Source organism: Scyliorhinus canicula, chromosome 7 (assembly GCF_902713615.1).
Source record: "Scyliorhinus canicula chromosome 7, sScyCan1.1, whole genome shotgun sequence".
In the NCBI taxonomy this organism is placed as follows: domain Eukaryota; kingdom Metazoa; phylum Chordata; class Chondrichthyes; order Carcharhiniformes; family Scyliorhinidae; genus Scyliorhinus; species Scyliorhinus canicula.
Genome location: NC_052152.1, coordinates 208,191,247 through 208,208,116, shown reverse-complemented (window position 1 = coordinate 208,208,116; position 16,870 = coordinate 208,191,247). Strand labels below are relative to the sequence as shown.

General features: G+C 48.2%; 1 protein-coding gene across 5 annotated transcripts in view; it reads left to right on the top strand.

Moving 5' to 3' along the window:
- tox2 (TOX high mobility group box family member 2) overlaps window positions 1-16,870 on the top strand; it is a 236,811-nt gene that overhangs the window by 212,831 nt on the left and 7,110 nt on the right. For all 5 annotated transcript variants that reach the window (XM_038803824.1, XM_038803822.1, XM_038803821.1 and 2 more), the window contains one exon: window positions 2,083-2,310. In XM_038803824.1, coding sequence (XP_038659752.1) covers window positions 2,083-2,310 — 228 coding nt within the window. The remainder of the gene's footprint in view (window positions 1-2,082; window positions 2,311-16,870) is intronic.

Sequence of the window (16,870 nt, the reverse complement as noted above, 5' to 3'; positions counted from 1 at the left end):
ATGAGGGCTGTAGCAGGGGGAACAGCCGGAGGAAGCGGGTGTGATGGTGTTATTGGGGAATAGGGCATCAAGGGTGGGTCAGTGAGGGTGTGGCAAATCAGTAGCTGCAGAAATGTTGGGGGAAATGGAATCTGAAGAGTGGGCTTTTGAAAGTGCAGTTTGTAACTGAATTGGGAAATAACTCAGTCACTGATACAGAAGGTAGTGGGTTTGGGGCATGAGCGGAGGGACATGGGTGGTGAGCAATACAAGGAGGTGATCAGAGATGGTCCTTTCTGTGACTGGTACGGTGGGAAGTGGCACAGTCAAGGGGGAGGCGGTGTGAACTCAGAGGAGAGAGAGAGAGAGAACATGATGAATGGGGAAGGAGCAGGACGATGAGATCTCGCGGTAGACATCCAACCAGAATTGGCAAGCCTAAGTCAACCCATTCAGTAGGCAAGAAGGACAGGTCAACATTATGAAGCTGATTGAATTTCTAACAATTATTAGTTTGTGCAGTGTCATAACTAAGGATATCGGCCCGGATCCTCCACTCTCCGCAGCAAAGATCCGGGAATCCCGATCAGGCAGAGATTCCCACCTCGACCCAAAATCGGGATCAGCGCGGGGTGGCAGATCCGTCCTCAGTCTCCGGTCCCCAGTCTCCGGTCCCCAGTCTCCGGTCCCCAGTCTCCGGTCCCCAATCTCCGGTCCCCAGTCTCCGGTCCCACACCGCTGGCCTTAGTGAGATTCCTCCCCGTGCCAACATAAACATGCAAACTGCTGATACGCATTAATTAGAATTTGATTATCAGACTGGAAGCCCAGATCTCCAAACCCCCCACAGTGGGAATCAGCACTGGGCAGGCTTTGGTGTAAGTATTGACAAGCGCTGCCCTAGTGCGATGGGCCCTAAGGGGGGGGGAGGGTCAAGGGGGTTGGCCTATTACTCATGTGCCCCTCTTCCACTGCCAGGCTGCAGACGGAGACTCCCCCCAGGTCCAGGGGGTTGGGTGGGTTCAGGCTATGGGAAAGGGGTTAACCCCGGGACCCTCCCCAGGATGTGGATGCCCTTTCCAGCCCTGGGCAACCTGAAGGTCACTCTTGGCCTGGTGGACTCAGGCAACCCTCTGTTCAAAATCATCATCCTTGACCTGTTTAAACTCTGGGAGTGGGGACTTGGAGGGGGGTGGTGGCTGAAGTGGGAGTGGGGGGGCGGAACAGAGGTTGGTGGGGGAGTTCGGGTCACCCTAATGTGGCCGCTGTTTGGGGCGTGTGATCCGTTATTTCCGTGGTGAGGGAGAGAATGCCCATCTTTGATGAGGGGTCAGGGGTGTTCCCTTTGTCAGTGAGGGGGAGACAAAATTTGCATTGTGGGGGAGAGTGGGGCCTGTCTCTGGATAAATCCCACCCAAAGTGCGGTTAGATACAGAGTAAAGGGGTGGCACAGTGGTGTAGTGGTTAGCACTGCTGCTTCACAACGCCGAGGACCCGGGTTCGATCCCGGCTCTGGGTCACAGTCCGTGTGGAGTTTGCACATTCTCCCTGTGTCTGCATGGATCTCACCCCTACAACCCAAAGATGTGCAGGCTAGGTGGATTGGCCATGCTAAACTGCCCCTTAATTGGAAAAAAAATAATTGGGTCCTCTAAATTTATTTTACAAAGATAGCGGTGGGGAACCCGCCAGCAGAACCCACCACAAATAAACCTTTCCGATAGATTGTGCCCATTTTTGGCGGCGTGGTAACACAATGGTTAGCACTGTTGCTCCACAGCGCCAGGGACCCGAGTTCGATTCCCGGCTTGGGTCACTGTGCAGAGTCTGCACGTTCTCTCAGTCTCTGCATGGGTTTCCTCCGGGTGCTCCGGTTTCCTCCCACAAGTCCCAAAATACATGCTGTTAGGTGAATTGGACATTCTGAATTCTCCCTCTGTGCACCCGAACAGGCGCCGGAATGTGGTGACTAGGGGCTTTTCACAGTAAGTTCATTGCAGTGTTAATGTAAGCCTAATTGTGACAGTAATAAAGAGTATTATAGTCTCTGGAATGGAGAGTCCCATCCATCAGGTCATCATTCATCAACTCCTTACCTTACAGATTGGTGTGGAGAAAAGACCATCAGTGGACATGGGCAAGAAGACAAAGACACAAAAGAAGAAGAAGAAAAAGGACCCCAATGAGCCTCAGAAGCCCGTCTCTGCCTACGCTCTGTTCTTCCGAGATACACAAGCTGCAATCAAAGGACAAAACCCCAATGCCACCTTCGGAGATGTTTCCAAAATCGTGGCCTCAATGTGGGATGGTCTGGGAGAGGAGCAGAAACAGGTAAAGAGCAAAACAAGAAATGTTTCAACTTCCTTTTTGGATACATTTTATTGTAGATACCAAGGATTGTCTTCGATTTACTGGATTTATTGAAATTAATCAGAAGATGTGTGTAAAACAGGGAGTAATCAATCAAAAGTGACGATGGAATACAGGGAGAGTGTTAACACACACCTGCGTGTGGATACCAGTGGAACCGGAGTGGCTCAGTTGGTGATGCTCCGCCTCTGAGTTCGACGGCTCTGGATTCAAGTCCCACTGTCGGACGTGTCGGCTGCGGAAAGCAAGACTCATGTTGCTCAAAGCAGATTGTTCTTCAGTCTGAAAGAACGCTTCCAGTTCTCCATTCCGGAGGAACCAGGCAACCTTTTTCGATAAAAAATTAAATTCAGCAAAGGATTCCAATGAGATTTTTACCCATTAACTTCCCGGGTTTATGGTGCAGAATTGGTCTCAAGTGTGAAGATGCACAGACTGAATGTGCTTACTCTCACATACACTTAAGCTGCCTCTTGTGTCCTGTTGGAAAGAAAGATGCCAAGAGTTTTCAGTGTTTGAAACTTTCAGATACAGGAAGTGAATCTATAGATGGATTAACTTTCGCATTAACATGTTAAATTCATACTTCATCTCAACGGAGACAACTGGGAATGAAATGCTGCAACAATACATCAGGGCTGGAATTACCTGGTTGTTGAGATTAGTTCTCCCCCCCCCCCCCCCCCGACGGCTCATTCCCGCCCGTGGATTTGCCGGCGGAGTGCGGGGACCACAATGGGAAATCCCATTGAAAAGCGGCGGGAAGATAGATTCCCGCCATCAGCGAACGGCGCGCGACCGGGAAACATGAGGCTGGGGTCCTGGAGAATCCGGCGCCGGACGTTGACCAATGTAGAGGACTGGCTGCATAGTGTGGCCTGAGCTAGCTAGGGGGGGTCAGCGAACACGGTCCGGAGAGTTCCATGAGCAAATATTTGTGTATAATCGGTTAACAATTTATAGAGGATTTAATTATAAAGAAGTGAGCACCAGGTTCTGTTGGATGAGGAGCAACAGATGCATCAGAGGGACAGACACAACATCAATGGTTCTTACTTCCATAAACCTGTCTGAGGATTCATTCCACAGCAGGAGCGAAAGTGACAATCTCACTCCCAGAGGTGACAGGACAGCAGGGCATCGGAGTGGAAATTATTCTCTCTGCTTGAAAGAAAGCAAGAACTTGGATTTAAATACGGAATATTAGCACATTCCCAAAGCACTTCGGAATGAGTGACCTTTGAAGCGGGAGCACGATCCGACGCAGACATAGCCAGGACAGGAAAATCCCACTTACAGCACACGCAGGAATAATGGGTTGTCGTAAGCAGCATTTGACACCCAACAGCCTACGGTGGGGGTATTAGAGCAGAAAGGCAGACGCTGAGGCGGAGGTGGATTTTGTGGAACACCATAAAGAGGAAAGTGGGGAGGAGAATCAGAAAGGGTTCATAGAGCATAGAACATACAGTGCAGAAGGCCATTCAGCCCATCGAGTCTGCACCAACATACTTAAGCCTTCACTTCCACCCTATCCCAATAACCCCTCCTAACCTTTTGGTCACTAAGGGTAATTTATCATGGCCAATCGACCTAACCTGCACGTCTTTTGACTGCGGGAGCACCCGGAGGAAACCCACGCAGTCACGGGGAGAACGTGCAGACTCCGCACAGTGACCCAGCGGGGAATCGAACCTGGGACCCTGGCACTGTGAAGCCACAGTGCTATCCACTTGTGCTACAGTGTTGCCCCCATTCATGAGGGGGTTCTAGAGGTCAGCACCCAGGCAGCTGAAGGGACGGCCACTAATGGTGGAGAGATTCCAATCAGGAATGCTGGAGAGACCAGGATTGGATAAGTGCAGATATTTCAGAGGGTTGATGGGCTGGAGGAGATTGCAGAGATAGGGAAGTAAAAAGCCATGAAGGGATTTGAAAGTGAGATGAGAATTTTATTATCAAAGTCGTTGTTTACTGCGGTGATGAGATACTGTCATGAGCTCAGTTACATCTGAAGGGGATCTCAGTTTAATGTCTTATCTGAAAAGTGCCACCTTCAACATGACGGCATTGCCTCAGTACTGCACGAGAATATTGCTCTGGGCTGGAGCCTAAACCCACAACCCTCTAAACCCAAGCTTACAATGCTGCCGACCGATCCGCTGAGCTGGGGATTGGAAGCAAAGAGACAGCAATAACCTAAACCCACTTGACTTTCTCTAGGGTACCAATAGTAAACCTCGTGTCAAAGATAGAAAATGGTTTAATCTTCAACACCGATCTATCAGGGCAGCACGGCAGCACAGTGGGTTAGCCCTGCTGCCTCACTGCGCTGAGGTCCCAGGTTCGCTCCCGGCTCTGGGTCACTGTCTGTGTGGAGTTTGCACATTCTCCCTGTGTCTGTGTGGGTTTCGCCCCCACAACCCAAAGATGTGCAGGGTAGGTGGATTGGCCACGCTAAATTGCCCCTTAATTGGAAAAAAATGAATTGGGTACTCTAAATTTATAAAAATAAAACACCGATCTTTCGGCCCTTAATGGAGGGGGAAATACATCGAACCCCAGAAACAGTCAGGGGTTCATTTAGAGGTGAGTGATTTCTGAGTACAATTCATTCCCCATGGGCTTGTGAATTATACTGTCAAGGAAATCGTGGGTCAGTGATCCAAACTCTATGAGAAACCTCATTGTGATTTTCCCCTCTGCGGCCAATCAATAGCCAGAGGCGGACGTGCTGTCCAATTAAGGACAGTACGAGAGCTTGTGATGCTGCAGGGTCAATTAGAAGTCTGACAGATTGAATGGAGCAGCAGGTTTCAATGAGCGGTAACTGAGGGAGAGAGACCTTCAAAATGGAGGCACCCTCTCTCCAACATTTTCTATTTGAAATTTTAAAAATGGCCTTTTGCAGCTGGGTTACTACCGGGGAGGGGAAGCCCCTCCACAGGGTCGCCCGTGTCTGCTGCACTCGGGCAGACAGATTGGGGTCTCCGGACCCGCCTGGAGCAAGGGCCCCCCGGTCTGCCCTGAGGAAGTTGTCCCCAGGCAGATACACCCACCTCAGCCACTTGTGGGAGACAAGAGGTCACTGGCAGTTGGCCGCCTTAATTGGCTTGAAGTATAGTTAATGACGATTGGCTACCTGCCAAATAGGGGGGGGACGTTGGGGGGGGGAACCCCTGCTCCACCAACCCCCCCACCCCCGCCCCCATCCTTTCCTATTCCCTAACCATCAGGCAATCTCACAGGACGGCAGCATTGAACTGCGGGTCTGTCTGTGTGAACCACTTTGAATATTCCCAATGATGATCAGACTATTGTCAAGCAATTCCCTTGAAGCAATTTAGATTTAGACTCTTTCCTGGTTGGAGTCTGTTGACTCAATCTCACAGGTAAAAATCCAATATATAGTAAATAGATTAATTTTCTGATTGGATACAGGGCACACATTTGGCATGATTGATGAGGTCTCTTAATAACTTACCTGATAAACAGGTATGAAACTGGCCTTCCGCTGCCTCTATCGGGTACTAAAGCCGATCGATTTTGGATTTGCTACATTTATATAGATACCAGTGTGCGTATCTAACCACAGGGAACCGTTACCTACAGCTGACCACATTGCCCATTGCCACTTGGTGACTGTCCGCCTTTAGACAGTGCAGATTTTCACAGACACGCCCCACACATTTTGTTCAGTTTTTCTCCTGCCTGCCAAATCCTTCTCACCAAGGATTCATGTTCGTCCTGAGAGACTTTACTAATGTCCTCATTTCCTAGTTTTTATTTGTGTAGTTGCCTAGTGATTCGATTCATGCTCAGGAATACGAGAATAGCAATTTCCCTGTCCTTCCATTTGCTTCAAGGACATCTGTTCTGGAAATTGCACTCTGAGGCTTTTTAACCCTTTCCAGTCTGCGTGGTGCGTTCAGCTCCTCTCCTCATTGGTTAGTGTAGGTGGCTAGATGGCGATAGTGTGCGCAGAATGACAACATAGACATAGAACATACAGTGCAGAAGGAGGCCATTCGGCCCATCGAGTCTGCACCGACCCACCCAGGCCCTCACGTGCACCCTATCCGCATAACCCAATAAGCCCTCCTAACTACTAAGGGCAATTTAACATGGCCAATCCACCTGACCTGCACGTCTTTGGACTGTGGGAGGAAACCGGAGCACCCGGAGGAAACCCACGCACACACGGGGAGAACGTGCAGACTCCGCACAGACAGTGACCCAGCGGGGAATCGAACCTGGGACCCTGGCGCTGTGAAGCCACAGTGCTAGCCACTTGTGCTACCGTGCTGCCCTCAGATAACAGAGTGGTGTCAATCCCGGCATCGACTGCAGTAGCTCATGGAGGAGAGTGTCGTTCTCTCAGGCTACAGAACCAATTGTCTCTCAAATGGACAGAGATGGTTCTGGGCTTTCCAAGCTTCTGACAAATTACCCAGAGGAATCGGACAGCCTTTTCCAATGAAAATTTAAATTCAACAAAGGATTCCAGTGTGATTTTTACCCATTAACTGCCCCGGTTAAAGGGACAAAATTGGTCTCAAAAGTACATGATCCAATTGTAGTTTATCATCGAAATCATTGAGAATGGATTTATAGGGGTGATGGGGACAATCTTTGCACTCAGAGTTGGCGGGATCTGGAACACTCCACCTGGCAATTGATGAAAGCTGATTGATAAAGAATTTGAAAAGGGAGTGGACAGGTGCTGGAGGATGAGAACTTCCAGGACACGTACAAAAGGCAGGGGACATGGGACAAAGCACCACTTCTCTTTCCAAGAACCAGCACAGGCAGGAAAGGCTGAATGGCCTCTTTCTGTGCTCGTGTTTTTATGGCCTGGATTTTACAGGGTGCCATGATTCCTGTAGGTCCAGCTAAAATGTCGGTGTGGAGCGCACCCAGGGAAAGAACACCTGGCCCACTGTGATTTAACAGTTAATTGGCCAATAACAGGCTTGGGGAGGGGTTTCCACCTGTCAGGAACAGGAAGTCCCACCTTAGACAATTGCCAGCCAGTCGGATGTTCCAGAGCCCTGTGGTTCCGGCAACACCAGGCGGGAACAGTGGCCGTTACTGGGACTCCAGGCAGCCCCCTGCAGAGGTCATCACTGGAGCCAGACGCCAAGGAATGCTGAGGAGGTGGGGAGGCTGGCAGTGCCCAGCGATGAGTGTGAGGGAGGTGGGGGCCAGGTTTAAGAGGCCAGTGGGGGTGGTAAAGGAGTTGTGATGTGCGAGGGTAGTTTCTGATGGGCACAGGGACCCAAAAAGGAGGATACATCTCACCTCTCATCGGTAGAAGGATGCTGGCAAAGAGATAAATGGTTCCTCCCTCAGTCTGAGTATAATTAATCAGGCAAGCTAGCAATCAAAATTGTAGAATCCCTACAGTGCAGAAGGAGGCCATTTGGCCCACTGACTCTGCACTGACCCTCCGTAAGAGGAGGATCCACTCCCATTTCCAATCCATTCTATCTCCGTAACCTAACCGGCAATTCCCTGGACACTACTGGGCAATTTTAGCATGTCCAATCCACCTAACCTGCACATCTTTGGACTGTGGGAGGAAACCGCAGCACCCGGAGGAAACCCACGCAGACACGGGGAGAACGTGCAGACTCCGCACAGACAGTGACCCGAGGCCGGAATTGAACCTGGGACCCTGGCGCTGTGAGGCAGCAGTGCTAACCACCGTGCCCCCAAGGTGCCTATTACCCCCCCCCCCCCCCCCCCCCCCCCCTCCGAGTGAAACTCTCTTGTGATTTGTGTGTGAGCATCAGGTCTTTCATGTCCTTTGACTTCCCACTGTCTCCAGCCTGCAGCAATGTCCATTTGTTCACCACTGTATCCTCAGGTATTCAAACCGGGGACAAAACAACATTGGAAATGGCTCGTTTGTGTGGAAAGTTAACGCTTTGTAAGCTAAATCCAAAATTATGACCCTAAAGCAGAATTAATAAGTTCCATCTGGTGCAGCAGATGGACTTGTTCACAATTGGTGTTTATTTTGATAACACTGAATAAAGTGGCAGAGAGAGAGAAATCGGTTAAAGGACAAGATGATTCCCTCAACTTTACCTTGTCTTCTGCAATGTCTCAGTTCTGTTCAGTGACTGGCAACGGTTCCTCATCCAGCAACGCCTCAGATCTAAAGTTCTTACCCATGTGTTCCAATCGCAGCATGGACACCCCTCCCCGCCCACCCTGTCCCTGCCCAACGTGTGAGATATCTGCTCTCCTCCCATTCTGCACTCCGATTTTAATCACCTCACTATCGGTACATTGCCCTCAGCTACCTTGACATAAACCGGGGTATTCTCTTTTGTGAATTTTTCTCCTGTTTGGAACAGCAGACCCAACAACTTTCTGAATCCATGGGTTCCTCTGAACTGTGTTTTTACTGGAATCAGCCTCTTCCTTCTCCAGAAGATTCATTTAACTGAGAACATTTGCACTTTGCATTATCCTTACCAGATGATTTGCTCCATGTGGCAATAATGTTCTGCGTGAACTCTTCTCCCTACCTGTAATATCCTACGGGGTGGGAACGACCACCTTCCCCGTGGCACTTGCGCAGTACAAGACCCCCCAACGAGGGGCGGGGGATTTCTATTAACCTCTGTATAAAACATCAGCCAGTAAGGCACCAACCAGAGAGGATGTTGTGCTGTAAATAAAAACGTTGTTTCTTTAATTTTACTCAGTGTGGACTCCCTCTGTTACCAATTTCCTCAGTTGACTTTGTCGATTCCCTTCACAACTCAATTACCATCATTAGAACAAGAGGCAGCAACTCAACCCCTTAAGAGATCACGCCTGATCTCTATCTTAATTGTATTTATGTGCCTTGGTTCCATGATCCTTAATAGAATTTCCGAACAAAAATGGATCCATCACCATTTCCAAATATCTTTGATCTCTAGCTTGAACAATTTCTTTCTGGGAAATTTCCAGAGTTCCACTATATTCGCCATGAAGGAATATTTCCTGACATCATCAAAATGGTCTCGCTCAAATTGTATGATTCTCCCGCCTTGTTTTGGATTCTCCACTGGAAAAAATAGTTTTTCTCTCTGTACCCTGTCAAATGTCCTAATCATCGTAAACACCTCAATTCGATCATCCATAATCTTCTCACCGGCAGAGAATTCCAAACCCCACTTTGACACTGATCGTCACAATTTAATCCTTTAAATCCTGACACAGGACAACAATAACTGTTAATGAGGGAAGTTAAACTCCAAATAAGAGTTGAGTGGAAGCTTTATTGCTGCAGATTTAGGGTCTGCAGTGGGTCTGTGGTGCTAATCATTCCCACCAAGTAACCACTCACTCGTTGTGTACGATATCAGGCTGAGCCTCTAGAATTAGACAATGCTTTAACTGGGTTAATTGGGGGGTTTGTTTAAAACAGGGCTACCAGACCAGATGAACAGCCCACATTGAACTTTTCATTGACAAGAGAGTCTAAATCAATTGTCACATTCCAATATTATGATGAATGAATGTTGATTCCCACATTTTACTATCAGTAGCGTTTTGCATACGCACAGGTTCAGCTTCCAAATGTATCCTCATGACCATTAACTTTACTCCCCCCATTGCCAGATCAGTGTTGTGCTGCCTGCCTGATCCCATCCCAATCCTGATACCATCCCAATGCTGATCCCATCCCAATCCTGATCCCATCCCAATGCTGATCCCATCCCAATCCTGATACCATCCCAATCCTGTAACCATCCTAATGCTGGTCCCATCCCAATCCTGTAACCATCCCAATCCTGATCCCATCCCAATGCTGATCCCATCCCAATGCTGATACTACCCCAATCCTGATCCCATCCCAATGCTGATCCCATCCCAATCCTGGTCCCATCCCAATCCTGGTCCCATCCCAATCCTGATACCATCCCAATCCTGGTCCCATCCCAATCCTGATCCCATCCCAATGCTGGTCCCATCCCAATCCTGTAACCATCCCAATCCTGATACCATCCCAATCCTGGTCCCATCCCAATCCTGATGCCATCCCAATCCTGATCCCATCCCAATCCTGATCCCATCCCAATCCTGATACCATCCCAATCCTGATCCCATCCCAATCCTGGTCCCATCCCAATCAGATTTCAGAATGGCCAGGTCACCGTGTGGTCTGTAAAGGGGCGGTTCCCATATCCGGATCCTCAGCCTATCTAGTGGGTGTGCCGCGTGAGCGGCCCCCCCCCCCCCCTTCATCTCAGTGGGCTGCAAGATTGTTCATAAACTGTGACCCTCCATGGATAAGATTACATTTATTTGATACATGTCGAATATTTCATAACCAGTGCTTAATCATTCATATATGGGGGTGGGACAATAGCACAGTGGTTAGCACTGTTGCTTCACAGCTCCAGGGTCCCAGGTTCGATTCCCAGCTTGGGTCACTGTCTGTGTGGAGTCTGCACGTCCTCCCCGTGTCTGCGTGGGTTTCCTCCGGGTGCTCCGGTTTCCTCCCACAGTCCAAAAAGATGTGCTGTTAGGTGAATTGGACATTCTGAATTCTCCCTCAGTGTACCCGAACAGGCACCGGAATGTGGTGACTAGGGGATTTTCACAGTAACTTCATTGCCGTGTTAATGTAAGCCTACTTGTGACACTAATAAAGGTTATTATTATTAATTATTGTTATATTAGTAGAACTGTCATCAATTTCAAACGGTAAAAGCAAAATAATTATTTATGTTTTGACTGGGAACACAAGACTCTCACAGTCAATGTTGTGTGCAATTAGCATGCACATCACTGCACATGACCTTGCTTTTTTGTGCATATCACTTTCGTAAAACTGCTGGGGGTAGAAAATGACGTGGACACAAAGCAGCAGAACCTGGCAACCCTGCGAGTGGGCAACAGTCAACAAAATACCTCCTGGGCCACGCTAAGAACCACGATGGGCCGCATGCGGCCCACGGTCCACAGGTTGCCCACCGCTAGCCTACCCCGACCTTAGCCTGGCGGGGCTCAGGTTAACATTAAAGCAGTCCCTGCTCAGTCCCTGCTCAGTCCCTGTCACGTTGCTATCGACACGCATACAAAACAGAAAATCATTTTCTTCTGGAGGACTAAACAAAGGATTAGAAATTTAATTATTACTCGACGAGTCCTGAGGCTGAAAGAAGAGCAATAAAGGAGCGGTGAGGGGTGTAGTTGTATAACGCAGTGGATTCAATAGCACTGATACAATCTTTGAATAAGTGAACTCTCCCATTAACTAGGCATGCTCCGTAAGCACAGGGTGAATTGACGCATGTTAGAACCCAGAGTCTTGTACCTTTTATTTCAGATCCAGAAACGCTGTCTCTTTAATTAATATATCATAAAACAAGAACATTTCATTAAGTTCCAATTAGCAGGTAATTCTGCAGGGACAGTATCAGGTCAGCAGCTCGACACAGCATATGCTCAGTTCAGCTGTGTTTTACCCGTACTCAGTGACCCTTTGCTGGTACACTTCCTTCTGCTGATTTGCTTTGCTTCATTCTAATTAGAAACTGTCAGGCATGATAATTTATTGAAACATTCTGTCATTCTGAATCTCATTAGTTACGCTGTGCAACTTCGAAATTAAAACTTGACCAGTTTATGTCAGTTTTATCGTACTGAAGTTTATGTCCTGCCAGCTACAGGTGGGGAACAGTACCTGTTCACTATTCCTTACATGTGTTGTGTGTATAAACCTTTCACCGACAAAGAATCCCACGGTAGACGGTTTGGCCTGCACAATCCGTGGAACCATTATTCATGCCGAATAAAAGCCCATTATTCTCAAACCGCAGGACAATGCTTTTCACTGTACCTCGGTACACGTGACAATAAATCAAAATCCAGCAACACTTTATATTCTCATTTTGCTTCAATGACTGTTTGGAAAACTTAAATGCACCATTGTGACAATCCTTCCGACCAATCACGTGATGAACGAGTGTCTCACTCGGACACATAGAACATAGAACAGTACAGCACAGAACAGGCCCTTCGGCCCTCGATGGAGTTTATCGGTTTATATGACAACTGAAACTTTGCTTCTGAACCATTTGCCGTGCTTGTCTGCAGTGGAATGCATTCTGAGTGATAGTTAGGATGGGTAGGGCTTTGTAGGGCAAGGGAGCAGAAATGGTTTACAGTACATGGGAAAAGATAAATGAGCTTGTTGCGCACATTGAAATCGGGCGGTACGATGTTGTGGGCATTACAGAGACGTGGCTGCAAGGGGATCAGGGCTGGGATCTAAATATCCAAGGATATGTGTCCTATCGAAAGGACAGGTATGTGGGCAAAGTGTTTGCATTGTTAGTAAGGAATGAAGTTAAATCGATAGCAAGGAGCAATATAGGATCAGAAGGCGTGGAATCTCTGTGGGAAGAGGTGAGAAATCTCAAAGCTCAAAAGAACCTGATGGGAGTTATGTACAGGCCCCCTAGCAGTAGTCAGGATGTGGGGCAGAAAATAAATCGGGAGATAGAAAAGGCATTAAAAAAAAGGCAATATTACAATAATCATGGGGGACTTCAATATGCAGGTCTCAAGAAAAGGAATTTGTGGAATGTCTAAGAGATGGTTTTTTTGGAGCAGCTTGTGACAGAGCCGACTAGGGAACAGGCAATTCTGGATTTGGTGATGTGTAATGAGGCAGACTTGATTAGGGAACTTAAGGTGAAGGAACCCTTAGGGAGCAGTGACCACAATGTGATAGAATTTATCCTGTAGTTTGAGAGTGAGGACTGGAATCAGATGTAACCGTATTGCAATTAAATAAGAGTAACTACAAAGACATGAGGGAGGAGCTGGCCAGAGTTGACTGGAGAAGGAGCCGAGCAGGAAAGACAGTGGAACAGCAATGGCAGGGGTTTGTGGGGGTTATTAGGAAGGCACAACAGAAATTCATCCCAAGGAGGAGGAAACATGCTCAGGGGAGGACAAGGCATCCATGGCTGACGAGGGAAGTCAAGGACAGCATAAAGGCTAAGGAAAAAGCATACAAAGTGGCGAGGATTAGTGGGAAGCTAGAGGATTGGGAAGCCTTTAAAAGCGAGCAGAGGACAACTAAAAAAGCAATAAGGGGGGAGGAGATGTAATACAAAGGAAGATAGGAAGCGTTTTTTTCAATATATAAAAAGTAAGAGAGAGGCAAAAATTTACATTGGACCACTGGAAACTTTGGCTGGAAAAGTAAAAATAGGAAACAAAGAAATGGCAGAGGAACTGAATCGTTACTTTGCATCAGTCTTCACGGTGGAAGACACCAGCGGGCTGCCAGAGCTCCAGGAGAATCAGGGGGCAGAGGTGAGTGTAGTGACCTTTACTAAGGAGAAGGTACTGGGGAAACTGAAAGGTCTGAAGGTGGATAAGTCACCTGGACCAGATGGACTACACCCCAGGGTTCTAAAAGAGATAGCTGAGGAGATTGTGGAGACATTGGTGATGATCTTTCAGGAATCACTGGAGGCAGGAAGGGTCCCAGAGGATTGGAAAGTGGCTAATGTAACACAGCTGTTTAAGAAGGGAGGGAGGCAGATGACAGGAAATTATAAGCCAGTTAGCCTGACTTTGGTCATTGGTAAGATTTTCGGGTCCATTATTAAAGATGAAATCGATAGGGCAGCACGGTGGTGCAGTGGGTTAGCCCTGCTGCCTCAAGGCTCCGAGGTCCCAGGTTCGATCCCGGCCCCGGGTCACTGTCCGTGTGGAGTTTGCACATTCTCCCCGTGTCTGCGTGGGTTTTGCCCCCACAACCCAAAGATGTGCAGGTTAGGTGGATTGGCCACGCTAAATTGCCCCTTAATTGGAAAAAATGAATTGGTTACTCTAAATATATCAAGAAAAAGTTGAAATCGCGGAGTACTTGGAAGTGCATGGTAAAATAGGACTGAATCAGCACGGCTTCGTCAAGGGGAGGTCATGTCTAAGTTCTTTGAGGAAATAACAAGGAAGGTAAACAAGGGAGAACCAGTGGACGCGATTTATTTAGATTTCCAGAAAGCCTTTGACAAGGTGCCGCATTGGAGACTGTTAAATAAGTTAAGAGCTCATGGTGTTAAGGGTAAGATCCCGGCATGGATAGAGGATTGGCTGACCGGCAGAAGGCAGAGAGTGGGGACAGAGGGGACTTTTTCAGGATGGCAGCCGGTGACTAGTAGTGTGCCTCAGGGGTCTGTACTGGGGCCACAACTTTTCACAATATACATTAATGATCTGGAAGAAGTTACTGAAGGCGCTGTTGCTAAGTTTGCAGATGATACAAAGATCTGTAGAGGGACAGGTAGTATTGAGGAAGCAGGCGGGCTGCAGCAGGATTTGGACAAGCTAGGAGAGTGGGCAATGAAGTGGCAGATGGAATACAATGTAGAAAGTGTGAGGTTATGCACTTTGGAAGGAGGAATTTAGGCATAGACTATTTTCTAAATGGGGAAATGCTTAGGAAATCAGCATTCACTGTTCACGATTCTCTGAAGGTTAACGTGCAGGTTCAGTCGGCAGTTAGGAAGGCAAATGCAATGTTAGCATTCATGTCGAGAGGGCTAGAATACAAGACCAGGGATGTACTTCTGAGGCTGTATAAGGCTCTGGTCAGACCCCATTTGGAGCATTGTGAGCAGTTTTAGGGCCCCGTATTTAAGGAAGGATGTGCTGGGCCTTGGAAAGGGTCCAGAGGAGGTTGACAAGAATGATTCCTGGAATGAAGAGCTTGTCGTATGAGGAACAGTTGAGGACTCTGGGTCTGTACTCGTTGGAATTTAGAAGGATATGGGGGGATCTTATTGAAACTTACAGGATACTGCGAGGCCTGGATAGAGTGGACGTGGAGAGGATGTTTCCACTTGTCGGAAAAACTAGAAGCAGAGGACACAATCTCAGACTAACGGGGCGATCCTTTAATTCTGGGGGGTAGTGGGAGGAGGGGGGCGTGGGGGGAGGGGGGATTCCCTGGGAAGTCACGAGGGCCCATACTCCAAGGTCCCAGAGGGGAAGGTGACTCTAATCTGAAGGGGCCTTCAGATTGACCCTTCAGATTGAGGTCCCATCCCATCTTCCCACCCGAGATAGGGAAAAGTTTATCCCGAGGGGGTGGCTGGGGAGAATGATCAGATTCTTGGCCTTTCTGACTCTGGAGTTTCTTAATGCTTCAATGTTCATTGATTCCGTTGCCAGATGCCAAAGGAAAGTTCTGCCAGGCGAGCGCAGTTCTCCTTTCAATAACAGAATATTTTTCATTTGTTCGCTCCCCACTTGACTGAGAATCTTCAACATAAAAGTTTGAAAATCTGCACCGCTATGAGATTTATAACTTCAATTCTAATCAGCAGGATAAACTTAACATTTTATTGCATGAAGACTTCTACCCACCGCTTATTAATGCCATCAGAAAGCACTTCAGACCTTTACAATATGTATATCGTACATTAATAATTAACAAAGGCATAAGCTATCCAAGGTATTGGAAGGGTTTGTTATATAAAACAGAATTACTTCTGATAGAAATGGGCTGTCGATGTCACATTATTCTGCGACAGCATGAGCGAGCAAGTGGCAGCAGAAAGTGTTGGGACTGCACAAAAGGAATCTTCAGCTGTAGTTCATGGTGGGGGTTTAGCAGGGGGAAAAGCATTGTACTTTGGCAGGATATGGTGTCCCCCAACCCTGCCACCTTCCTGCCCCTGCCCAAAGTACGATCTGAGCAAGAAGGACCATGGTTGGCTTTCCTGACCCATTGCCAATTGAGTCCCGTAAAATGGCCAATTAATGACTGCTTAAGGACCTCATCCCACTGTTGCCGTGTTTAGCCAGCGGAAGGGAGGTCTGCCACCATGTGGTGTGCATGACAGCTACTACCTTGTGGCAGCTTGTCCCCTCCTGGGGGGTGTGGGGGAGGAGGGCTTCCCTTGAGGAAATGGGCATCAGGAAAGGTATGGGGGGGGTGTACTGAAAGCTAATCCCCAGCCCTTGCTTCTGAACACCCAATGGGCAGGATTTAACGGAAAGGTTTCTCAGTGTTATTTGTGGCAGATTTAGCTGGAAGTGAGTTCCCCAGCGCTATCTAATGGTGCTTAGGGAATGATTTAAGCTGCACTGCTTACGAAAAACAGCTTATCGCAGTGCAGTGTGACCAATAGAAGCCAGGGGACCCCACTCCTAGGACCTACCCGGCTCGCTACACCTCGTGGGATCTAACGCAATCTCGGGGGACGTTGCGATGTAAGGACAGAATCACCTTTTAGTAAATCTGCATATTAAAACGAGACAGCTAGTCTCACTGTAATGTGCAGATTCCCGAGATAGCTGAGGCATTCAGAGCTGGTCTCCACAAACGGGGCGAGACTGAACGGCACTCATGGGGAACTCCCGGGGGATTGGGGCATGCTCTTTGGGTAGGGTGGTGCCCTGGCACTACTGGTACCCTGCCAGTGCTACCTGGGTGCCAGCCTGGCACTGGCAAGCTGCCCAGATGGTGCTGGAAGGGGCACTGCCA